We start from the raw sequence: 27,226 nt of genomic DNA, 5'->3' as shown, positions 1-27,226 counted from the left end.
AACCTGTCTTTGTACTCTAAGTCTCTCCCAGTTTTACCAATGCTGTTCCTACCCAAGCTCAGTTCTTAAATGCCAGAAAGGCTTCTTAGAAACGTTAGATTCTTGAAGTATAGGCAGGAAAGAAATAGTAAGTAGAAGGGTAAGGGCATGAAGGGAATAAAGCCTGAAGGAAAAACATGAGCAAATGTCCAAGTGTATGATGTAAATGAGAAAATATGAAATTGGCCTGAATGGAACAAGAGAGTAATGTTAAGCCAGAGTCAGACAGAAGAGTCTGGGCTTGATAAAACAAGTTACTGAAAAACTGCTGTGTGCTCTTGGAACAGGGAGTGATAATATGAAACTGTTATCATGTACTGAAAAACACAAGCACAAAGGACGTGTTAGAGGCAAGATGAGTTACATGAAGCTCTCTTGGAAACTGTGGCGTGAGGTAGTAATATCACGGTCTAGGTCTAGAATGGTGTCAGTGTCAGTGGGAAATGAAAAATCAATGCTCTAGGGTCTAGAAAGAAACAGTGACATATCTTAGTGACCAAGTAGGAGGAAGAAGAAGAGGACAGTTATGATGATGGTGATAATTGAGTGCTTACTGCATCTCAGGCACTCTTCTACGTAACTCAAAGCATTACTTTTAATCCTAACAACTCTATGAGATAGGAATTATTATTCTTCTCATTTGATAGATGAAAAAACTGAAGCAGAAAGGTTAAGAAACTTGCTCAAGGTCATACAGATAGTAAATGGCACTCCAGGATATAAAGCCAGGCAGTAGAGCTCCAGAACCCATTCTTACGCACCGTTAAGAGACCTTTACATAGTTCAAGGAAGAAGGGAAGGAGTCCATGGAGTAGGAAAAGCAACAAGCCTAACAACTGGAAGAATACTTAAAGAATCATATATCCTGTAAGACTACAAGGAAGGATGATAGTTTTGAAAACACGATTAACTAAGGTAAACTTGTTTCATAATAAGAACTTAGATTTCATGGTTTCAGTCCTTTTTGAAGCTGAAGGTTTAAGTTTCCTTGACCTAAAGACAACATAGTGGCAAAAGGAAGGGAAGATTCTTTTATCTTTTTTAAAATTTTATTTATTTATTTTATACAGCAGGTTCTTATTAGCTATCTATTTTATACATCTCAATGTATATATGTCAACCCCAATCTCCCAATTCATCCCACCACCACCACCACCCCACCCCCACTTTCCACCCATGGTTTCCATACATCTGTTCTCTACATCTCTGTCTCTATTTCTGCCTTGCAAACCAGTTCATCTATACCATTTTTCTATATTCCACAAATATGCATTAATATACTATATTTCTTTTTCTCTTTCTGACTTCACTCTGTATGACAGTATCTAGGTCCATCCACGTTTCTACAAATGACCCAATTTCGTTCCTTTATATGGCTGAGTAATATTCCATTTTATATATGTACCACTTCTTCTTTATCAATTCGGCTGTCGATACGCATTTAGGTTGCTCCCAATGACTTGGTTATTGTAAATAGTGCTGCAATGAACATTGGGGTGCATGTGTCTTTTAGAATTATGGTTTTCTCTGGGTATATGCCCAGTAGTGGGATTGCTGGGTCATATGGTAATTCTATTTTGACTTTTTTAAGGACCCTCCATACTGTTCTCCATAGTGGCTGTATCAACTTACATACCCACCAACAGTGCAAGAGGGTTCCCTCTTCTCCACAGCCTCTCCGGCATTTGTTGTTTGTAGATTTTCTGAGGGATGCCCATTCTAACCAGTGTGAGGTGATACCTCACTGTAGTTTTGATTTCCATTTCTCTAATAATTAGTGATGTTGAGCAGCTTTTCATGTGCCTCTTGGTCATCTGTATGTCTTCTATAGAGATATGTCTATTTAGGTCTTCTGCCCATTTTGGGATTGGGTTGTTCATTTTTTTAATATTGAGCTGCATGAGATGTTTATATATTTTTGAGATTAATCCTTTGTCCGTTGATTTGTTTGCAAATATTTTCTCCCGCTCTGAGCGTTGTCTTTTCATCTTGTTTATAGTTTCCTTTGCTTTGCAAAAGATTTTAAGTTTCATTAGGTCTCATATGTTTGTTTTTATTTCCATTATTCTAGGAGGTGGATCAAAAAATATCTTGCTGTGATTTACGTCAAAGAGTGTTCTTCCTATGTTTTCCTCTAAGAGTTTTACAGTGTCCGGTCTTAGGTCTCTAATCTATTTTGAGTTTATTTTTGTGTATGGTGTTAGACAGTGTTCTAATTTCACTCCTTTATAGGTAGCTGTCCAGTTTTCCTAGCACCACTTACTAAACAAGCTATCTTTTCTCCATTGTATACTCTTGCCTCCTTTGTCATACATTATTTGACCATAGGTGCATGGGTTTATCTCTGGGCTTTCTATCCTGTTCCATTGATCTATATTTCTGTTGTTGTGCCAGTACCATACTGTCTTGATTACTGTAGCTTTGTAGTATAGTCTGAAGTCAGGGAGTCTCATTCTTCCAGCTCCCTTTTTTCCCGTCAAGACTGCTTTGGCTATTTGGGATCTTTGGTGTCTCCATAGAAACTTTAAGATTTTTTGTTCTAGTTCTGTAAAAAATGCCATTGGTAATTTGATAGGGATTGCATTGAATCTGTAGATTGCTTTGGGTAGTATAGTCATTTTCATAATATTCATCCTTCCAATCCAAGAACGTGGCATATCTCTCCTTCTGTTTGTGTCATCTTTGATTTCTTTCACCAGTGTCTTATAGTTTTCTGAGTACAGTTCTTTTACCTCCTTAGGTAGGTTTATTCCCTTGTATTTTATTATTTTTGTTGCAATGGTGAATGAGATTGTTTCTCCTTAATTTCTTTCTGATATTTTGTTGTTAGTGCATAGAAATGCAAGAGATTTCCGTGCATTAATTTTGTATCCTGCAACTTTACCAAATTCATTAATTAGCTCTAGAAGTTTTCTGGTGGCATCTTTTGGATTATCTATGTATAGTATCATGTCATCTGCAAAAAATGACAGTTCTACTTCTTCTTTCCTGATTTGGATTCCTTTTATTTCTTTTTCTTCTCTGCCGCGGCTAGGATTTCCAAAACTACGTTGAATAATAGTGGCGAGAGTGGACATCCTTGTCTTCTTCCTGATCTTAGAGGAAATGCTTTCAGTTTTTCACCATTGAGAATGATGTTTGCTGTGGGTTTGTTGTATTTGGCCTTTATTATGTTGAGGTAGGTTCCCACTATGCCCACTTTCTGGAGTTTTTATCATAAGTGGGTGTGGAATTTTGTCAAAAGCTTTTTCTACATCTATTCAGATGATCGTTTGGTTTTTATTCTTCAATTTGTTAATATGGTGTATCACATTGATTGATTTGCGTATATTGAAGAATCGTTGCATCCCTGGGGTAAATCCCACTTGATCATGGTGTATGATCCTTTTAATCATACACCATGGTGTTGTTGGATTCTGTTTGCTAGTACTCCGTTCAGGATTTTTGCATCTATCTTCATCGGTGATATTGGTCTGTAATTTTCTTTCTTTGTATCATCTTTGTCCGGTTTGGGTATCAGGGTGATGGTGGCCTCGTAGAATGAGATTGGGAGTGTTCCATCCTCTGTGATATTTTGGAAGAGTTTGAGAAGGATGGGCATTAGCTCTTCTCTAAACGTTTGATAGAATTCACCTGTGAAGCCATCTGGTCCTGGACTTTTGTTTCTTGGAAGATTTTTAATCACAGTTTCAATTTCATTACTTGTGATTGGTCTGTTCATATTTTCTGTTTCTTCCTGCTTCAGTCTTGGAAGGTTATACCTTTCTAAGAATTTGTCCATTTCTTCCAAGTTCTCCATTTTATTGGCTTACATTTGCTTGTAGTAATCTCTTAGGATGCTTTGTATTTCTGCAGTGTCTGTTGTAACTTCTCGTTTTTCATTTCTAATTTTATTGATTTGAGTCCTCTTCCTCTTTTTCTTGATGAGTCTGGCTAAAGGTTTATTAATTTTGTTTATCTTCTCAAAGAACCAGGCTTTAGTTTTATTATCTTTGCTACTGCTTTGTTTCTATTTCATTTATTTTTGCTCTGATCTTTATGTTTTCTTTCCTTCTACTAACTTTGGGTTTTGTTTGTTCTTCTTTCTCTAGTTCCTTTAGGTGTAAGGTTAATTGTTTATTTGAGATTTTGTTGTGTCTTGAGGTAGGATTGTATTGCTATAAACTTCCCTCTTCGAACTGTTTTGCTGCATCCCATAGGTTTTGGATTGTCATGTTTTCGTTATCATTTGTCTCTAGGAATTTTTTTATTTTCTCCTTGATTTCGTCAGTGATCTCTTGGTTATTTAGTAACATTTTGTTTAGCCTCCATGTGTTTGTCTTTTTTACGTTTTTTTCCCTGTAATATATTTCTAATCTCATAGCGTGTGGTCAGAAAAGATCTCGATATGATTTCAATTTTCTTAAATTTTCCATGGCTTTATTTGTGATCCAAGATGTGATCTCTCCTGGAGAATGTTCTGTGTGCACTTGAGAAGAAAGTGTCATCTGCTGTTTTTGGATGGAATGTCTTTTAAATATCAATTAAATCTATCTGGTCTGTTGTGTCATTTAAAGCTTGTGTTTCCTTATTATATTTCTGTCTGGATGATCTGTTCACTGGTGTAAGTGAGGTGTTAAAGTCCCCCACTGTTATTGTGTTACTGTCTATTTCCTCATTTATAGCTGTTAGCAGTTGCCTTATGTATTGAGGTGGTCCTATGTTGGGTGAATATATATTTATAACAGTTATACCTTCTTGGATTGATCCCTTGATCATTATGTTGTGTCCTTCCTTGTCTCTTGTAACATTCTTTAAAGTTTATTTTATCTGATATGAGTATTGCTACTCCAGCTTTCTTTTGATTTCCACTTGCATGGAATATCTTTCACCATCCCCTCACTTTCAGTCTGCATGTGTCCCTATGTCTGAAGTGGGTCTCTTATAGACAGCATATATATGGGTCTTGTTTTTGTATCCATTCAGCCAGACTGTGTCTTTTGGTTGGAGCATTTAATCCATTCACATTTAAGGTAATTATTGATATGTATGTTCCTATGACCATTTTCTTAATTGTTTTGGTTTTGTTTTTGTAGGTCCTTTTCTTCTCTTGTGTTTCCCACTTAGAGAAGTTCCTTTAGCATTTGTTGTAGAGCTTGTTTGGTGCTGCTGAATTCTCTTAGCTTTTGCTTGTCTGTAAAGCTTTTGATTTCTGTGTCAAAACTGAATGAGAGGGCTTCCCTAGTGGCGCAGTGGTTGAGAGTCCACCTGCCAATGCAGGGGACACGCATTCGTGCCCCAATCCGGGAGTATCCCAACGTGCCGTGGAGCAGCTGGGCCCGTGAGCCACGGCTGCTGGGCCTGCGCGTCCGGAGCCTGTGCTCCACAACGGGAGAGGCTGCAGCAGTGAGAGGCCCGCGTACCACAAAAAAAAAAAGAATGAGATCCTTGCTGGGTAGAGTAATCTTGGTTTTAGGTTCTTCCCTTTCATCACTTTAAATATATCATGCTACTCCCTTCTGGCTTGCAGAGTTTCTCCTGAGAAATCAGTTGTTACCCTTATGGGAATTCCCTTTTATGTTATGTGTTGTTCTTCCCTTGTTGCTTTCAATAATTTTTCTTTGTCTTTAATTTTTACAATTTGATTACTATGTGTCTCAGCGTGCTTCCCCTTGGGTTTATCCCAACTGGAACTCTCTGTGCTTCCTGGACATGGGTGGCTATTTCCTTTCCCAAGTTAGGAAAGTTTTCGACTATAATCTCTTCAAATATTTTCTCGGGTCCTTTCTCTCTCTCTTCTCCTTCTGGGACCCCTATAATGCAAATGTTGGTATGTTTAATGTTGTCCCAGAGGTCCCTTAGGCTTTCTTCATTGCTTTTCATTCTTTTTTCTTTATTCTGTCCTGTGGCAGTGATTTCCACCATTCTGTCTTCCAGGTCACTTATCCGTTCTTCTGCCTCAGTTATTCTGCTATTGATTCCTTCTAGTGTATTTTTCACTTCAGTTATTATATTGTTCACCTCTGTTTAAATCTTCTAGGTCTTTGTTAAACATTTCTTGCATCTTCTCCATCTTTGCCTCCATTCTTTTTCCAAAGTCCTGGATCATCTTCACTATCATTATTCTGAATTCTTTTTCTGTAAGGTTGCCTATCTCCACTTCAGTTAGTTGTTCTTCTGGAGTTTTATCTTGTTTCTTCATCTGGTACATAGTCCTCTGCCTTTTCATTTTGTTTATCTTTCTGTGAATGTGGTTTTCATTCCACAGGCTGCAGGATTACAGTTCTTCTTGCTTCTGCTGTCTGCCCTTGGATAAGGCTATGTAAGCAGTTGTGCAAGCTTCCTGATGGGAGGGACTGGTGGTGGGTAGAGCTGGGTGTTGCTCTGGTGGGCAGAGCTCAGTAAAACTTTAATGCTTGTCTGCTTGTCTGCTGATGGGTGGGGCTGAGTTTCCTCCCTGTTGGTTGTTTGGCCTGAGGCGACCCAGCACTGGAGCCAACAGGCTCTTGGTGGGGCTAATGGTGAACTCTGGGAGGCCTCACACCAAGGAATACTTCCCAGAACTTCTGCTGCCAGTGTCCTTGTCCCTGCGGTGAGCCACAGCTGCCCCCTGCCTCTTCAGGAAACCCTCCAACACTAGCAGGTAGGTCTGGTTCAGTCTCCTATGGGGTCACTGCTCCTTCCCCCTGGGTCCTGATACACACACTACTTTGTGTGTGCCCTCCAAGAGTGGAGTCTCTGCTTCCCCCAGTCCTGTCAAAGCCCTGCAATCAAATCCCACTAGCCTTCAAAGTCTGAGTCTCTAGGAATTCCTCCTCCCGTTGCCAGACCCCCAGGTTAGGAAGCCTGACCTGGGGGTCAGAACCTTCACTCCAGTGGGTGGACTTCTGTGGTATAAGTGTTCTCCAGTTTGTGAGTCATCCACTCAGCAGTTATGGGATTTGATTTTATTGTGATTGCGCCCCTCCTACTGTCTCATTGTGGCTTCTCCTTTGTCTTTGGATGTGGGGTATCTTTTTTGGTGAGTTCCAGTGTCTTCCTGTCGATGACTGTTCAGCGGTTAGTTGTGATTCCTGTGCTCTTGCAAGAGGGTGTGAGCACACATCCTTCTACCCCGCCATCTTGAACCCATCTCCCAAGGACAGGGAGATTCTTAGATAGAGAATACACTGCAGTGTATCTATTTTTTGATCATTAAGTATATATACCCCATACTCACTTATCCCATAGTGAGGAACTCACTCTACTTCATGAAAGGATCAAGGTCACATTCAAAGAAGAGAATTTGTAATACTGTCCTTTACCCTGGCCCAGATATATGGTAATGAATAAAGCCAGAGTAATAATCATCAACTCTCACCATTAATCCTGTTCCTACACCCTTCTCTTGCTAACAGAATCTATAACTCTACATGTATGTGGCAACAGGTTCCAGTAAGGAATCACTCAAAATAAGGGAGGCTTCGCTAAGCGAACGGCTACGTTTTTTTCTTTAGTCGTTCTGCATAACAGCCAGAAAAGCAATGAAAATTTGAGCTCTACAGATATTTGAATATGCATCATAAAAGTGTGTGTGTCTAAGTCAGTCTTTCCAGAGTTCTTAAAACCTTTAATACAAAGTCATCCCTGCTAGGTGTTACAGGTAACTCTGATTCTCAATGTAACTTCTCATGAAAATAAATACAAAATTATACTATTATTATATATTATATATATATTATTATATCTATAATTTTTCATTAGGCTAAAACCATACCTCTAAAACCTGATCTTTCTTTTAACATAGAGTAGTTTTGCTTCTCCCTTTACACCTACACAGCAGATCCTTTGCATCAGCAGCTTCAGCTCCTAACCTACCAGAATTTCTCTGCCCCTCAGAGAGCTGCAATTAAATGAGGATGCAAGGTCACACTGTCCACAATCATTCACTAGTTAAGTGACAGTTTCCCATACAGCAACCTTGCAGTGTGGTATAATTTAAATTCCTACCTCAGGAAAATTACTAATCACGACATCACATGGACTTTCACTTATATCAACTATGAATGCCAAGAGTCTACTAAACGTTCTATGAGAGGCTTTTCATCAAAGTGGATATAGGGAATAATAAACACTTACTTGAATTCAACAAAGTCAGATTTCCGTAGTCCTAATTCTACTGAATAGCAGGAAAAATGCAAAATAAAAGACTGCCCTAGATGAAATGAGAAGACTGGACCAGATGAAATGAGATCTCCTCCAGCAATAAGCAAAGTTTGCAACCTTAAGTTAAGATATGATCTACAAACCTAGAAACTAAATTTAAAAACACCTGTAAACGTACAGGATCAACCTGAATGACAACTGGCCCCAAACAGTTTCCAGAAGCAGCAACCTCCACTTCAGTTTTATTTTGCTGCACGTAGCCTTTTATTCTTTTCCTTCACAGGCAATGCTCAATGGCCCTAAAGATTCCTGCTTCGATAAAAAAATCAGCAAATGATTATATCCAAGAAATATTCAGGTAAAACAGTCATTATTTAGAATATTTTATTTTTACAAATGGAATCTCACAAACATTAAGCAAACAATATTATGAGCTAAAAAGTCAAGTAAGAATAAACTAACCACAATGTTACATATTGAGGGTTTTTTTTTTTTACTGCTAGAGTATATATGATTTGAGATATTGCCATGAATAACCTACCAGTCCTTCTTACTATTAACAAGACTGGGAAAGTCTTGATGGTTTCTACCAGATTTAGCTCGAACTCTATGCTAATGCAAGGAGCCTGTCTTCTGGCCTATCATTCACACAGGGCACATCTGCTTTCACTATGTGAAAGGAAGTGAGACAAAACCAAAACCAAGCCAAACAAGCACACAACACAACACAGAACGCACTATGAGACTGTTTAGAAGATTGTTTGTTAACATTAACAAGGACTGCAAATCTCCAGTAACTTAAGTTAACTAGATAATTTATGAAGATTGTCTCATGACATGTACTGGTAGAGCTCTACAGGTATGCTTCACTATATACAACCTGGTCTTCTATATAAATGTTTCTTAGTTTTTAAATTTTTCAAACAGGTTTTTATACTAAAGGTATAATGTACACAGTAAAAAAAAGTCAAACCGTAATAAAAGGTACGCAACGAAAAGTGAAAGTATCCTTTATTCCATACTATTCCTACTTGGTTAACTACTAAGAAATCAAATTCTGCTTTAAATGTATGGCCTTCAATATTCATTGTCTGTGCTTGACAGTAAAAAATAATTTCATCATGTAAATTAAGCCCCTTCCACAATTATCTGCTTATCTTTTTATATTCAGTAAGATGTTTCTTAAGTGATGTATACCTGTACAGCTCCATTCTAAGGGTTGCTGAGTTATTGCTGAATACTGCAAGATAAACAACAATTTTGGCATCAAGGTAAACTGGCAGTCATGGTAAGAAGGCTTCTGGAACTCCTAGTTCATGAGATCATTTCAATATATATCCCAGGGCCACATACTGTCTCCTGTGCCTCAATATAAGTAAGATAGTTCCAAATGCAACCAAAGGATATTTTTTAGTCAAATTAAATTCTTTTGAATCCCTCTCCCAAATGTGCCTGGTTATGTTATATAGATTAGAATTCATTAAAATTGATCAACAGTTGGTTTATGGGTCAATATTTAATCTTTTAATAACGTCAACAATAAATGACATTATTCTATTTAATCTACATCCATATAAAAATAAGCAAACTGTTTAAACATTTTCAAAAGTGTGCTATCTAGGTTCTGAGTTTGTTTTTTTAAGGTTGCCCTCATATGATTTATTCCTATGAAGGCAAAATCTAAGAAAAGGTGGTCCCAGAGAGCTAGAATTTATAAAATTTTAAAAGTATGTTTTTGATTTGAAATAAAAGTAGAAATCTTAAAATTTTAAGTTGTCTAATTACTATATAAGCTCGTTCTTACAAAGACACTTTTGTGCCTATATAACAAGAAAATATTTGTTGTTGCTTTTCTACCTTAAAAAAAAAAAGGAGGGCTTCCCTGGTGGCGCAGTGGTTGAGAGTCCGCCTGCCAATGCAGGGGACACGGGTTCATGCCCCGGTCTGGGAAGATCCCACATGCCGCGGAGCGGCTGGGCCCGTGAGCCATGGCCGCTGAGCATCCAGAGCCTGTGCTCTACAGCGGGAGAAGCCACAACAGTGAGAGGCCCGCTTACCGCAAAAAAAAAAAACAGGTAACTCTAGAAAGGAAAATATAATAAGATGAACTTGACTATATTTAAAGTTTTCACATATTAACAAAGTAGAAATTGCCTATATATACATAAACATAACTACAAAGTCACTATATAGCAGAAACATGCACACCAAAGCCAAAACTATTTTCAAATATTCATTTTAAAACCTAAGGTAACTTGGAAATCTTTTACAAATTAATATATTTGTAACGTAGACTCAAACATTTCATTTCCAAGGGCATTTCCAAACATTTCAATTTAAAACTAACTACAAGAAGCAAACAAGTCTAGTTACTTTTTCATGAATAACTAACCTCATTTTAATTTTGTTGATTCAGTTCAGCTCCCACATTTAGAGTAAGTTTTAACTAGGAAGGTAGTATACCATAATAGTCAAATACCAGCAAAGTAATGGGAATGACAATAGAACATACCTCATGAGATGTTATAAAGAGATGATTACTAATCCACTGTTTCTCACCCAACCAAGGATCTCACTTATACAAACTTCCCAACTTATCCTTGCATCAATTTTTCTTTCTCTACTAGATCATGTCATCAACATTATAAACACTTTAATATCTCCCACCTTCAATAAAAATTCTCCCCAACACCATATTCCCATTGCCCTACTTCCTTGATTTATAGCAAAATTTCTCAAAAAAACTATCTATACTCACTGTCTTCATTTCCCTCCTTGATTCTTTCTTGAACCCACTCCAACTGTGCTTTCATCCCCACCGCCCCACAGAAACTGTTCTTACTAAAATAACCAGCAATCTCCATAGTATCCAATTATCAATCCTCATCTTATTTGACCTCTTGGCAGAATTTGACACACCTGATCATCTTTTCCTCCCTGACACATTTTCATCCTTTTGCCTCCCAGAGAGACTTCACTCACTCTTGGTTTTCCTCCTTCCCCACTGGTCCTCCTTCAAAATCTCCTTTGCAAATACTCATCTTCATCGTGACCTCTAAATTAAGCTGGCTTGCCTAACGCCTTAGTCTTTGAACCTCTTCTCTATTTTACTCCCGAGGCAACCATGTCTGATTAAAGTTACACACTTAGCTGTGTTAAGTGTGATATGCCAACACAGCCTTGGCCTTCTTCCCTGTACTCCAGATTCATATACCTAGCTGCCTCACTTGGATACCTAATAGGTATCTCAACATTAACACAGGCAGAATAAAATTTAGATTTTATATAAACACTTCAAATTCCACTCCCCACCTCCACCCTTGTTTTCTCCTTTAATTACTACAAACCCCAATTCCATCCTTCCAATTTCACAAGCCCAAACTTAAGAGTCATCCTTGACTTCTTCTATTTTATTGGTCCTGCCTTCCAAATACCCAGAATATACAGTTTCTCATCACCTCCACCTCTAGCTCCCAGCCAAAGGCATTATGTCATCTCTTTTCTGTACTATAGTAATAAGCCTCCGAAATTGGACTCCTTGCCCCCACAAAACAGAAAGTTCATACAGCAGCAAGAATAATCCTTTTCAAACCTAAGTCAGATCATGTCACTTTGCTGCTCAAAACTTCTCATTACTTGCCATATCACTTGGAATAAAAACCAAAGTTTGGGGCTTCCCTGGTGGCGCAGTGGTTGAGAGTCCGCCTGCCGATGCAGGGGACACGGGATCATGCCCCGGTCCGGGAAGATCCCACATGCCACGGAGCGGGCCCCGCAACGGGAGAGGCCGCAACAGTAGAGGCCCACGTACCGCAAAAAAAAAAAAAAAGAAGCAAAAACCAAAGTTTTTATGTTCTCCTACAAAGCCTCCCTACAATCTAGCCCCCGCAGCCTACCTCATCCACTACTCTTCTCCACACACACGCCACTCCAGCTACACTGGCCTTGCTTTTCCTCAAACACCTTTAAGCGTATCCTGCCCCAGAGCCTTTGTCCTTGCTTTGTCCTCAACCTGAAACCCTTTTTCCCTGGGCATCTGCATAACTTCTCTCTCACATCATTTAGACTCAACTGTTACCTTATGAGGAAGACCTTTTCTTACTATCCTATCTAAACTAGCAACTCCCTACCCATACTGTCACTCTCAATCTTCTTATCTGCTTGATTTTTCTTAGCACCTGACACAGAATATAATTATTTATTTACTGTCTGTCTTCCCCAAACACTAAAAGGCAAGCACTACGAGAGTAGTGATTTTGTTTTATTCAAAGAGCAGCATATTTGCTGAATAACAAAATAAGTAATAGCAAGTCATTATGCTAAAAGTTTTATAAAGATTGGCTCACTTAATCTTTGGAAAAACTATATGAAAGTAATATTATTATTCCAATTTTACCAAGGAGACAAAGGCACAAGAGATTAAATAACTTATATGTCACAGTTGGTAAGTAGTATAGTCAGCTTCCTGAATCTTTTAAACGAGATGAAGTTAGATCATACAAATGGAGTATTTAACAAAGTGTGGCACAAAAAATACATAACATTTATGGAATACTTATTATGTGCCAAACATTAATGTAAGCTTTTTATGTGTATTTACTCATTTAATTCTCATATTGTTTAGTAAGTGGTTGCTATTATTTTTACTATTTACTATTTATCAAGGTACCAACCTGAACTCAACAGAAGTCACATAAAAGATGCTGCTGTGACAGAAATAGTACAAACTCCAACATTTACCAAATCAAAATTAACTGAATTCACATCATACACAGACACATAGTTAACTGTATGTTTGCTAGCCTGTAGTTCTCAAAAAGCCCTCTAACATAGACAAAATAGTCACAGATTTTCTTCATTAAAAAAAAAAAAAATCTACCCCTCCCCTAAAAATCTGGCTGCTACTCCATACTGCACCATTTTATGTTTAATCCATTTTTATTATAAGTTTAAAATTATGTGATTAAAGTAGATCTTTTCAATGTTTAAAACAGAACTTATTCATCTGTACCAAATACTGTACCAAATATAGCTCTACTGAAATCACCAAGTTTATCTAATGTAAACAACTCTTTGTTTTAAAAGTCAGTTTTACTACCAAAAGTAAATTTTGATATTTCTGCATCTGAGAAAATAAAGTAGCCAATTCCTTTATCCTTGAGTTAAAGTGAAAGCCACAGAAATCATGATATTTAGTGAATATAACTTCTTCAGTTCAACACAGCATTTGATTTTTAATTTTTAATTCTATCCGTAGATACCCATTCTTTATTAATAATTAACATATGAAAGATTCTGGGTAAAGACCCTTAAAACTTACGGTGCAATAATGGCTCTAGCAGGTCTTTTCGTGGACTGTACTTGTGAAAGCCAACCTTCTAGCTGTGCATTCAGTTGCGGTCCTATAAAAAGAGAAAGAGAGAAACAGGAGTGAGCAAAGCAATACAGTACTAATAACCATACATGACACAAAGTCCTCACTGAACCTATTTGGAACTAAAATAGCTTAATGGGCAGTGGATCATCATTTTGGATGTTAATGTTTGAAACTTAACCAACTACAAAGTTTCTAGTAGCAAGCCATGTGATAAAGACAAGCACTGATTCAACAAAATTTGCTTTTATCCATCCACTTATTTATTTACAACCATCTTCATTCAAGAACAATACAATCTACAATTTGAGGCAATGATCAAACAAAATGAAACAAGAAAGAGAAAAATATAGTATATGAAAAGAAAATAACTGAATATATTTTAGAGTACCAAAACCTGCCTTAATCACTAAAATCACATCCATGGAGTGATCATTACCACACTCAATGATCTTTCCTGCCATCCACTCCAGCCCCCTATTCCCATCACCATATCAATAACCAGTGTAACTATACCACCTCAAAAATCTCAATTTCAAGCATCCCACTCTCTTCACTTCCTACCATTCCAGTTCACGTCTAGAAATCTGTTGGAGTCACTTTTCCAACTGTCCTTCATCCTCTCTTCTTCACTTTTTATACCCATCCTGAGATTTGATGATCCATCACTGTAACCACTCCCTTGCCTGTGGCCTCCCTCCTTTGCTCCTCTCTTTCTCCAGTGTAGTCAAATCATAGTTAAAACCAACCTTCCACTTAACAAAGCACCTCCATCTGAACAGCTGAATGAGACTGTAAAGAAACACAACCATATGAACTTTGAAATTATACTCATAAATTACAGCAGATCCTTAGCAAACAAAGCTCAGAAATCATACCACGACAACCTAGTGAATTTGCTCACCTATCTTTAAGATAGTTACTTCATATAGCTTCTCTTTTTACCTTAAACCATCATCCCCTTCCCATTCCCATTCCCAACAGATGATCAAACTTTTCATTTCGTTAAGGAAAAACAAGCAGAATAACCAACCATCCTGGTTGCTCAGGACTTTGCCAGTTTTAGCACTGGAAGTCCTGCATCCTGGGAAACCTCCCAGTCTCAAGCAAACCTGAATGTTAGTCACCCTAAATTCAGAAGAGAACTACTTCCTCTTCCCACCATTTATTCTGCTTTCCCTACTGTTTCAACAAATTGTCCTTGCTCCTATCAAAAGCCAAACAAATTACTTCTGCACTGGATCTCACTTTGTTTTTCATACTCAAGGACTCTGCTCTTACAACTGTCCCTGTCTCCCGCACTAACTTTTCCCTTTTTACTAGATCATTATCATTACCATGCAAATATGCAATACTAGCAAATTGATTTCCCCCAACTACTGCCCCCTTTTTCTCTGGCTCTCTCTTTTTAAACTTTTAATAAAAAAATATTCAAACATTACAAAAGAACCTAGATAATAATATAACAAACACTCATGAATTGACAGCCCAAATTAATTAAACCTTAACATTCTATCTTATTAAGATCTTCTTTTATTAAGAAATAAAATACTGGACTTCCCTAGTGGTCCAGTGGTTAAGAATCTGCCTGCCAGTGCAGGGGACACGGGTTCAATCCCTGGTCCGGGAAGATCCCATATGCCGCGGAGCAACTAAGCCTGTGTGCCACAACTACTGAGCCCACGCTCTAGAGCCCGCGAGTCACAACTACTGAGCCCACATGCCTAGAGCCCATGCTCCACAACAAGAGAAGCCACCGCAATGAGAAGCCCATGCGCCAGGGAAGTCCCAAAAATTGTTTTAAAAATAAAATAAAAACTAAAATAAAAATTAAAAGGGGGCTTCCCTGGTGGTGCAGTGGTTGAGAGTCCGCCTGCTGATGCAGGGGACATGGGTTCATGCCCCGGTCCGGGAAGATCCCACGTGCCGCGGAGCGGCTGGGCCCGTGAGCCATGGCCGCTGAGCCTGCACGTCCGGAGCCTGTGCTCCGTTGCAACGGGAGAGGCCACAACAGTGAGAGGTCCGCATACAGCAAAAAAATAAATAAATAAAAAATTAAAGGGACTTTCCTGGTGGCACAGTGGTTAAGAATCTGCCTGCCAATGCAGGGGACACAGGTTCAAGCCCTGGTCCGGGAAGATTCCACATGCCACGGAGCAACTAAGCCCGTGCGCCACAACTATTGAGCCTGTGCTCTAGAGCCCACAAGTCACAACTACTGAGCCCGTGAGCCACAACTACTGAGTCCACGTGCCACAACTGCTGACGCCCACGCGCCTAGAGCCGGTGCTCCACAACAAGAGAAGCCACCGCAGTGAGAAGTCCATGCACCACAATGATGAGTGGCCCCTGCTCACTGCAACTGGAGAAAGCCCACATGATGCAACAAGGACCCAACGCAGCCATAAATAAATAAATACATTTATTAAAAATAAAAACTTTCTAAAAATTTAAATTAAAAAAAAGCTAAATAAGCCTCTAATCAGCAACTCAGGACCATCTTTCTCAAGGACCCAAAAGCCATCTCTTTGAAATGTGACAATCAAGGGAGATAGTGCCCCTTTCTGCCAGTTTCTGTGGGGTAGGAACTAACTTCAGAGGGCCACCTAGCCCCAAGTTGCAAAATTACCTCCTGTCATAAAAATATGTAAGTTTAGTTTTCCTTTGGATAAAGCAATTAGCTAATACATATGGTCACCTCAATTACCAAGTGAATTTAGGATGAACTATGTGTGACAAATGTTTCTATCAAGTCTCTTACTTGAACACTACTCATAATTTATCTTGAGAATATGCATATAATGGGTTTTATCTGCTTAGCTAAATAAAAGAATGAGCACTCTTCACATCTTTGCAATCTGTTAGCAGATAGGCGGTGACGTGCATCATATTGTAGCTTAATGCTTAGTCAAAAATAAAATTTTCTTTCTCTTCTACCTTTGAAGAGAAGTTTTCTGAGATGGCAGGAGGTTTTGGTTTAAATTATATTTCTCCAACATCAGCAATGGCTCAAAATTCCCATTTCCCTACATCCTTACCAACATCTGATACTGTCAGAATTTTTCATTTTTGCCAATTTGATATGGGTATGAAATTGTACCCCTTTGTTTCTTCTAATTTGTACTTGCCAAATAGCCATTGAGATGAAGCATTTACAGATTTGGAAATTCTGTGTTTAGGACTATATACAAAAACAAGTCAAGTTTATAAATGGCTAGCCCATCTATAAACTGCCAAAGTACAAAAAAGGTCCGATTCAGCAATCAAATGATGTACTTTATTTTCAAAACTTAGATTTAAGAACAGTTACCAAAAAACATATTAAATAATTTCATTACTAATTCAAGGAAAAATGGTTCCTAATTTCAAAGTAAATTAAAATTTTAGCTTCCTAATAAATTTCATGTTAACTTAAAATAAGTATTTCCATGTCACAGGAAGTTTACAAAACAAATTTAAAACGAAATAAAACAAAGAAAACAACATCTCCCAATTCAGCAACCCTACTGCCACCAACTTCACTGGTTTTAAGCACTAAACCAAGCTTTCTTAACAGTCCTTCTGTAAAATAACCAGTTTCTTCATAAGGATCCTAAGGTAAAAGTCAAACTCCAAGTTTCTCAATTATTTTTAAGTAAGATAACTGAGTGTATCTATTTATTACAAATGGCTGCTTAACTGTTGATCTGTAAAGTGTCAAATAAAAAAAAATTTGCATTCTTCCACAGAAGCTGATACTTGGCAATATGGCATCCTTAATACATGAAGGTGATGTAGAATGCGTGCTTTCTTTCTCAAATATCATGAATTTGAAGGCACACTGATGAATGGAAAAAATCAATCAAAAGGAAAAATCCTAGCAAAACTACTTCATGGCTGTGTGACCTTGCCCTGAGAGGAATAAATGGGCATGTACACCTTTGGATAAACAGTAAAAGTAGGTTCCCAAAGGATCAATGCTAAGGTATTTCCTTAAGAAACAGACAATAAATAATGTGCTGTAGGCAAGTCAGTACACTTCTGTTTGAGTCCCAATTAAATCAAACAATATTTCACAAAAAAGTTTATTTGCATAGTGACAAAACCACAAAGATACTAAACACACACACACATTTTCAGGAATTCCTATGCAACTAATTAACAGAACCATTCTAAAATATGGTAATTAAGCAAGCCAAATTGATTTTTAACTCTCTTTAGTCTGCTCCTCCTATTCCTCTTCGGAGAGAAAAAAAATTCAACAGCCTCCTGACTCTGAAAAAAATCATGTGTTCTATAAACTGTTCTCAAAAAATGTGCAATGGAACCACCTGAGGATCTCATTAAAATACTAACTATGGGGGGGCTTCCCTGGTGGCGCAGTGGTTGAGAGTCTGCCTGCTGATGCAGGGGACATGGGTTTGTGCCCCAGTCCAGGAAGATCCCACATGCCGCAGTGGCAGAGGCCACAACAGTGAGAGGCTTGCGTACCGCAAAAAAAAAAAAAATACGAATTATGATTCTGTAGGTTTGGAGTGGGGCCTGAGATCCTTCATTTCTAATATACTCTGCAAGTAACAGCAACGTTTGCTGGCCTATAGACCACACTCCGATAGCAAGTCTAGATCAACGGTGGCCAACCAAAAAAGGGACTTGGACCGCAAAGACTCCACAAAACTATATGCATAACAAGTTTTACCTAAAGATAAAATAAATCTCTAGATAAATGTAAGATCTATCAATTACAGATTAAGAAATACATATTCATTTAACAGTGGTAATGAAACTTCTTTTACCTTTTTAAAATCATCTATTTTGTCAATCAAGGGATAGTAAAGAATAATTACTGTCCTCTAGGAAATTCCATACTTTCTAACATGAAGTAGGTTCCTTAAAAAGAGGAAAGTAGAGAAGAAGAACTACAATCCTGCAGCCTGTGGAACGAAAACCACATTCACAGAAAGACAGACAAGATGAAAGGCAGAGGGCTATGTACCAGATGAAGAACAAGATAAAACCCCAGAAAAACAACTAATTGAAGTGGAGACAGGCAACCTTCCAGAAACAGAATTCAGAATAATGATAGTGAACATGATCCAGGACCTTGAAAAAGAATGGAGGGAAAGATCAAGAAGATGCAAGAAATGTTTAAGAAAGACCTAGAAGAATTCAAGAACAAACACCTAGAAGAATTAAAGAACAAACAAACAGAGAAGAACAATACAATAACTGAGATGGAAAATACACTAGAAGGAATCAATAGCAGAATAACTCAGGCAGAAGAACGGATAAGTGACCTGGAAAACAGAAGGGTGGAAATCACTGGCAAGGAACAGAATAAAGAAAAAAGTATGAAAAGAAATGAAGACAGCCTAAGAGACCTCTGGAACAACATGAAACTCAACAATATTCACATTATAGGGGTCCCAGAAGGAGAAGAGAAAGAAAGGACCCAAGAAAATATTTGAAGAGATTATAGTCGAAAACTTCCCTAACATGGGAAAGGAAATAGCCACCCATGTCCAGGAAGCACAGAGAGTTCCAGGCAGGATAAACCCAAGGAGAAACGCCAAGAAACATAGTAATCAAACTGACGAAAATTAAAGACAAAGAAAAATTATTGAAAGCAACAAGGGAAAAATGATCAATAACATACAAGGGAACTCCCATAACGTTAGGAGCTGATTTCTCAGCAGAAACTCTACAAGCCAGAAGAGAGTGGCATAATATATTTAAAGTGATGATAGGGAAGAACCTACGACCAAGATTACCCTACCCAGCAAGGATCTCATTCAGTTTCAACAGAGAAATCAAAAGCTTTACAGACAAGCAAAAGCTAAGAGAATTCAGCAGCACCAAACCAGCTCTAAAGCTACAACAAATGCTAAAGGAACTTCTCTAAGTATAAAACACAAGAGAAGAAAAGGACCCACAAAAACAAAGCCAAAACAATTAAGAAAATGGTCAGAGGAACATACATATCGATAATCACCTTAACTGTGAATGGATTAAATGCTCCAACCAAAAGACACAGGCTGGCTGAATGGATACAAAAACAAGACCCACATATATGCTGTCTACAAGAGACCCACTTCAGACCTACGGACACATACACACTGAAAGTGAGGGGATGGCAAAAGATATTCCATGCAAATGGAAATCAAAAGAAAGCTGGAGTAGCAATACTCATATCAGATAAAATAAACTTTAAATTAAAGAATGTAACAAAAGACAAGGAAAGACATGACATAATGATCAAGGGATCAAGCCAAGAAAAAGATATAAGTTATAAACATATATTCACCCAACATAGGACCACCTCAATACATAGGGCAACTGCTAACAGCTATAAAAGAGGAAATAGACAGTAACAAAATAATAGTGGGGGACTTTAACACCTCACTTACACCAGTGAACAGATCATCCAGACAGAAAATTAATAAGGAAACACAAGCTTTAAATGACACAACAGACCAGATAGATTTAATTGATATTTATAGGACATTCCATCCAAAAACAGCAGATAACACTTTCTTCTCAAGTGCGCACAAAACATTCTCCAGGATAGATCACATCTTGGGTCACAAATAAAGCCTTGGAAAATTTAAGAAAATTGAAATCATATCAAGCATCTTTTCCGACCACAATGCTATGAGATTAGAAATAAACTACAGAGGAAAAAACGTAAAAAAGACAAACACATGGAGGCTAAACAAAATGTTACTAAATAACCAAGAGATCACTGAAGAAATCAAGGAGAAAATAAAAAAATACCTAGAGACAAATGACAATGAAAACATGACAATCCAAAACCTATGCAATGCAGCAAAAGCAGTTCGAAGAGGGAAGTTTATAGCAATAAAATCCTACCTCAAGAAACAAAAAAAACTCAAACAATCTAAACTTACACCTAAAGGAACCAGAGAAAGAAGAACAAACAAAACCCAAAGTTAGTAGAAGGAAAGAAAACATAAAGATCAGAGCAAAAATAAATGAAATAGAAACAAAGCAGTAGCAAAGATAATAAAACTAAAGCCTGGTTCTTTGAGAAGATAAACAAAATTGATAAACCTTTAGCCAGACTTATCAAGAAAAAGAGAGAGAAGACTCAAATCAATAAAATTAGAAATGAAAAACGAGAAGTTACAACAGACACTGCAGAAGTACAAAGCATACGAAGAGACTACTACAAGCAAATGTATGCCAATAAAATGGAGAACTTGGAAGAAATGGACAAATTCTTGGAAAGGTATAAGCTTCCAAGACTGAAGCAGGAAGAAATAGAAAATATGAACAGACCAATCACAAGTAATGAAATTGAAACTGTGATTAAAAATCTTCCAAGCAGTAATAAAGGCATCATCGTGATTATGAAAAAAAAAAAAAATCTTCCAAGAAACAAAAGTCCAGGACCAGATGGCTTCACAGGTGAATTCTATCAAACGTTTAGAGAAGAGCTAATGCCCATCCTTCTCAAACTCTTCCAAAATATCACAGAGGATGGAACACTCCCAATCTCATTCTACGAGGCCACCATCACCCTGATACCCAAACCGGACAAAGATGATACAAAGAAAGAAAATTACAGACCAATATCACCGATGAAGATAGATGCAAAAATCCTGAACGAAGTACTAGCAAACAGAATCCAACAACACCATGGTGTATGATTAAAAGGATCATACACCATGATCAAGTGGGATTTACCCCAGGGATGCAACGATTCTTCAAAATATGCAAATCAATCAATGTGATATACCATATTAACAAATCGAAGAATAAAAACCAAATGATCATCTGAATAGATGCAGAAAAAGCTTTTGACAAAATTCCACACCCACTTATGATAAAAACTCTCCAGAAAGTGGGCACAGAGGGAAACTACCTCAACATAATAAAGGCCATATACAACAAACCCACAGCAAACATCATTCTCAATGGTGAAAAACTGAAAGCATTTCCTCTAAGATCAGGAAGAAGACAAGGATGTCCACTCTCGCCACTATTATTCAACGTAGTTTTGGAAATCCTGGCCACAGCAGTCAGAGAAGAAAAAGAAATAAAAGGAATCCAAATCAGAAAAGAAGAAGTAAAACTGTCACTGTTTGCAGATGCCTTGATACTATACATAGATAATCCAAAAGATGCCACCAGAAAACTACTAGAGCTAATCAATGAATTTGGTAAAGTTGCAGGATACAAAATTAATGCACAGAAATCTCTTGCATTCCTATGCACTAACAACAAAATATCAGAAAGAAATTAAGGAGAAACAATCTTATTCACGATTGCAACAAAAAAAATAAAATACAAAGGAATAAACCTACCTAAGGAGATAAAAGACCTGTACTCAGAAGACTGTAAGGCACTGGTGAAAGAAATCAAAGATGACACAAACAGAAGGAGAGATATGCCATGTTCTTGGATTGGAAGGATGAATATTATGAAAATGACTATACTACCCAAAGCAATCTACAGATTCAACGCAATCCCTACCAAATTACCAATGGCATTTTTTACAGAACTAGAACAAAAAATCTTAAAGTTTCTATGGAGACACCAAAGATCCCAAATAGCCAAAGCAGTCTTGAGGGAAAAAAACAGAGCTGGAGGAATCAGTCTCCCTGACTTCAGACTATACTACAAAGCTACAGTAATCAAGACAATATGGTACTGGCACAACAACAGAAATATAGATCAATGGAACAAGACAGAAAGCCAAGAGATAAACCCACGCACCTATGGTCAACTAATCTATGACAAAGGAGGCAAGAATATACAATGGAGAAAAGACAGTCGCTTCAATAACTGGTGCTAAGAAAACTGGACAGCTACCTATAAAAGAATGAAATTAGAACACTCCCTAACACCATACACAAAGATAAACTCAAAATGAATTAAAGACCTAAATGTAAGACCAGACACTATAAAACTCTTAGAGGAAAACATAGGAAGAACACTCTTTGACATAAATCACAGCAAGAACTTTTTCGATCCACCTCGAGTAATGGAAATAAAAACAAAAGTAAACAAATGGGACGTAGTCAAACTTAAAAGCTTTTTGCAAAGCTGAGGAAACTACAAACAAGACGAAAAGAAAACCCTCAGAATGGGAGAAAATATTTGCAAACAAATCAACGGACAAAGGATTAATTTCCAAAATATATTAACAGCTCACGCAGCTCAATATTAAGAAAACAAACAACCCAATCCCAAAATGGGCAGAAGACCTAAATAGACATTTCTCCAAAGAAGGCATACAGATGGCCAAGAAGTACATGAAAAGCTGTTCAACATCACTATTAGAGAAATGCAAATCAAAACTACAGTGAGGTATCACCCACACCAGTTAGAATAGACTTCATCAGAAAATCTACAAACAACAAATGCTGGAGAGGGTGTGGAGAAAAGGGAACCCTCTTGCACTGCTGCTGGGTATGTAAATTGGTACAGCCACTATGGAGAACAGTATGGAGTTTCCTTAAAAAACTAAAAATAGGGCTTCCCTGGTGGCGCAGTGGTTGAGAGTACACCTGTTGATGCAGGGGACATGGGTTCGTGCCCCAGTCCTGGAAGATACCACATGCCGCGGAGCAGCTGGGCCCATGAGCCATGGCCACTGAGCCTGCGCGTCCGGAGTCTGTGCTCCACAACGGGAGAGGGCACAACAGTGAGGGGTCTGCGTACCGCAAAAAAAAAACAACAAAAAAAAAACTAAAAATAGAATTACCATATGACCCAGCAATCCCACTACTGGGCATATACCCAGAGGAAACCATAATTCAAAAAGACACATGCACCCCAGTGTTCACTGCAGTACTATTTACAACAGCCAGGTCATGGAAGCAACCTAAATGGTCATCAACAGCCAAATGGAAAAAGAAGATATGGTACATATATACAATGGAATATTACTCAGCCATAAAAAGGAAAAACTGGGTTATTTGCAGAGATGTGGATGGATCTAGAGACTGTCATACAGAGTGAAGTAAGTCAGAAAGAGAAAAACGAATATCGTATATTAACGCATATATGTGGAACCTAGAAAAATGGTACAGATGAACTTTTGTGCAGGGCAGAAACAGAGACACAGATGTAGAGAACAAACGTATGGACACCAATCAGGGAAAGTGGCGGGGGTGGGGGGTGGTGGGATGAACTGGGAGATTGGGATTGACATATATATATACTAATATGCATAAAATGGATGAGTAATAAGAACCTGCTGGGTAAAAGAATAAAATAAATTAAATTCAGGAAAAAAAAAAAAGAGGAAGGTAGAATACACCTCAAAAACCCCGAGGACCAAAATAAAATTAAACATTTTTAAAATAAATAAATAAAGCCTGAGGACCATTCTAGTCCTATCACTTACCTTTCCTAGAATTTTTTCTGTATTATGTTTCAGTCACCACACAGCTTTATGTTCCACTAGTTATTTAATAAACTATTACATCATAAGGTTAACTATGATCAATCATGTTATAATTTGCTTTCATTTGTTAACTGAATAAATATTTATGGAGCATCTATTTATGTGCCAGGAAGTGGGATGAATGCTGGAGTTATAGCAATAAAAACAAGACAGGAGATGGGACTTCCCTGGTGGTCCAGTGGTAAAGAATCCTCCTTGCAATGCAGGGGATGTGGGTTCAATCCCTGGTCAGGGAACTAAGATCCCACATGCTGTGGGGCAACTAAGCCCATGCACCACAACTATTGAGCTTGCCCGCCTCAACTAGAGAGCCTGCATGCCGCAAACTACAGAGCCCATGCACTCTGGAACCCATGCCAGAGCTACAGAGCCCACAAGCCCTGGAGCCTGTGCACCACAACTAGAGAAGAGAAAACCCGCACGCCACAACTTAGAGAGAAGCCCGTGCACCGCAATGAAAAGATCCCACATGCCTCAACGAAGATCCCGCGTGCTGCAACTAAGACCCGATGCAGCCAAAAATAAATAATAAATATTTTTTTTAACTTAAAAAAAAAAAAGACAGGAGAGATACCTGCCTTCATGGCACTTTTTAAGTGTCAATGTCTTACATCCAAAGAATGGCAGAAAGATGATAAATTCAGACACCAGGACAAGCTAATAGGAAAGACAATTTTGGTTAGGAGAGAAGCCTTCCAGTGCTAATCAAAGTATTCCACATACATAAGGTAAAGAATGATCAACTATCACAATTCTTTTAGCATTCTCTTTTAATTGGTACCAGCATAGTAAATATAATTCTACAGGACTGGTTAAAACAAAGTAACCAGGCTTCCCTGGTGGCTCAGTGGTTAAGAATCCTCTTGCCAATGCAGGGGACACGGGTTCGAGCCCTGGTCCGGGAAGATCCCACATGCCACGGAGCAACTAAGTCCGTGCGCCACAACTACTAAGCCTGCACTCTAGAGCCCATGAGCCACAACTACTGAAGCTCACGTGCCTAGAGACCATGCTCCGCAACAAGAGAAGCCACTGCAATGAGAAGCCTACGCACCGCAACGAAGAGCAGCGCCCGCTCGCCGCAACTAGAGAAAGCCCACGTGCAGCAACGAAAAACCAACACAGCCAAAAATAAATAAAATGAAAATTTTTTAAATGTAAAAAAACCCCAAAATACCAAAGTAACAAGAGACAAAGCAGAAGTAAAAAATACAAAGCCAAAAAAGTAGGTTGTCACCACCTAGTATCTTCTTCTTAATCACTCTAAATCTGTTAAATCTGTTAAAACCAAGCTAAGAAATAAACTCTAACCTGTGATAGAAAGTCTACAAATAATAAGATTAATATGTTAAGGAGTTCCTAGGTGGCCTAGTGGTTAGGATTTGGCGCTCTCACTACGGAGGCCCAGGTTCAATCCCTGGTTGGGGAACCATCCCGCATGCTGCGCAGCGTGGCCAAAACACGAAGATAAAGATTAACATGCTAGACTTTTTATGACAGTGGCTCCTGGATCGCTGAATGTTACAGGCCAATAAAATTTCAGTAGAAATTTAAGGGACCAACATAGGGTTGCAATTTTTTTTTTTTTTGCACATGTCAACTTTATTTGAAGTACTGACAGTAAACTTATTCAAAACAATGTAATGTTGCCTTGACGTATTTTGTATATGAGAAAGATGAATGTTAACATTTTCCATCACAGTACTGGTTGTACAATGATAATTATCATGATTATAAAATTTATAGCAAGATGGATCCTGGTTTTCCATATCTAGTGCTATTCTAATTATATATTTTATATTAAAAAGAAGATTAAAGTAATGAGAAGTCCAAAATGTCAAAAACATGAGCTCTCATCTCAAAACAGATTTTGTCATTATAGATGGTCTAATTTCCATACCAATAATAATGTCATGTTACTTCACTATCAATATATTATGCAGGTAAAATGAGATGATACATTATCAATTAAATTTTTTTTTTTTTTTTTGCAGTACGCGGGCCTCTCACTGTTGTGGCCTCTCCCGTTGCGGAGCACAGGCTCCGGACGCGCAGGCTCAGCGGCCATGGCTCACGGGCCATGTGGGATCTTCCCGGACCGGGGCATGAACCCGTGCCCCCTGCGTTGGCAGGCGGACTCTCAACCACAGAGCCACCAGGGAAGCCCTATCAATTAAAAATTTTTAATTGAAATATAGTTGATTTACAATTTTGTGTTAGTTTCAGGTGTACAGCAAAGTGATTCAGAGATATATATATACATATATATTCTTTTTGAGATTCTTTTCCATTATCGGTTATAACAAGATAGTGAATATAATTCCCTGTGCTATACAGTAAGTCCTTGTTTTTTCTCTATTTTATATATAGTAGTGTCTATCTGTTAATCTCAAATTCCTAATTTATCCCTAGCTCCTGCCTTTTCCCTTTGGTAACCATAAGTTTGTTTTCTATGTCTGTGAGTCTATTTCTGTTTTCTAAATAAGTTCATTTGTATCATTTTTTTAGATTCCACATATAAGTGATACCATATGATATTTGTCTTTCTCTGTCTGACTTTATTTAGTATGATAATCTCTAGGTTCATCCATGTTGCTGCAAATGGCATCATTTAATTCTTTTTTGTGGCTGAGTAATATCCCACTATATATTGTACATATACCATATCTTCTTTATCCATTCATCTGTCGATGGACACTTTGGTTGCTTCCCTGTCTTGGATATTGTAAATAGTGCTGCTGCGAACACTGTGGTGCATGTGTCTTTTCAAATTAAGAGTTTTCATCTTTTCCAGATACATGGCCAGGAGTGGGACTGCTATTGTAACTCTATTTTTAGTTTTTTAAGAAGCCTCCATACTGTTTTCCATAGTGGCTGTGCAAATTTTTTATTTTCTCAAGAAAGGACATTTAAAACACATCAACCATTTATCTATGATCACCATGATTTCTTAAAATAAATACTGTAACACCAAAAAGTAATAAATGCACAATTTTAAGATAACCTCAGTCCTTTAAACTGAATAACCACATTTCATTGATCCCAAGAAGGTGCACCTGTGTTTTATGTATCACTAAGAAAGAAAGAAAATAAAAAACCTTCCAATTAAAATAAGACAGACGGTTTCTTATCACTTTGAATTTTTATATTTATTGGAAAAGTTCTTAAACTTATTTAGATATGAATTCTCATAACACAAGTTTATGTAAAAAAGAAAAGCAAAATGAATTCAAGATGCTCTTAAAATTTTCTTCACATTCAAAATCTAATACCTA

General features: G+C 37.8%; 1 protein-coding gene across 5 annotated transcripts in view; it reads right to left on the bottom strand.

The window, feature by feature from the left end:
- MEMO1 (mediator of cell motility 1) overlaps positions 1 to 27,226 on the bottom strand; it is a 128,727-nt gene that overhangs the window by 50,750 nt on the left and 50,751 nt on the right. For all 5 annotated transcript variants that reach the window (XR_009544104.1, XM_060169192.1, XM_060169193.1 and 2 more), the window contains exon 2: positions 13,484 to 13,565. Coding sequence is in view for 2 of the 5 variants with exons in the window: in XM_060169192.1 (XP_060025175.1) it covers positions 13,484 to 13,565 (82 nt within the window). In the remaining 3 variants the exon portion in view is untranslated. The remainder of the gene's footprint in view (positions 1 to 13,483; positions 13,566 to 27,226) is intronic.

Source organism: Lagenorhynchus albirostris, chromosome 13 (genome assembly GCF_949774975.1).
Source record: "Lagenorhynchus albirostris chromosome 13, mLagAlb1.1, whole genome shotgun sequence".
Classification (NCBI taxonomy): Eukaryota; Metazoa; Chordata; class Mammalia; order Artiodactyla; family Delphinidae; genus Lagenorhynchus; species Lagenorhynchus albirostris.
This window is presented reverse-complemented; position numbering and strand designations above follow the sequence as displayed.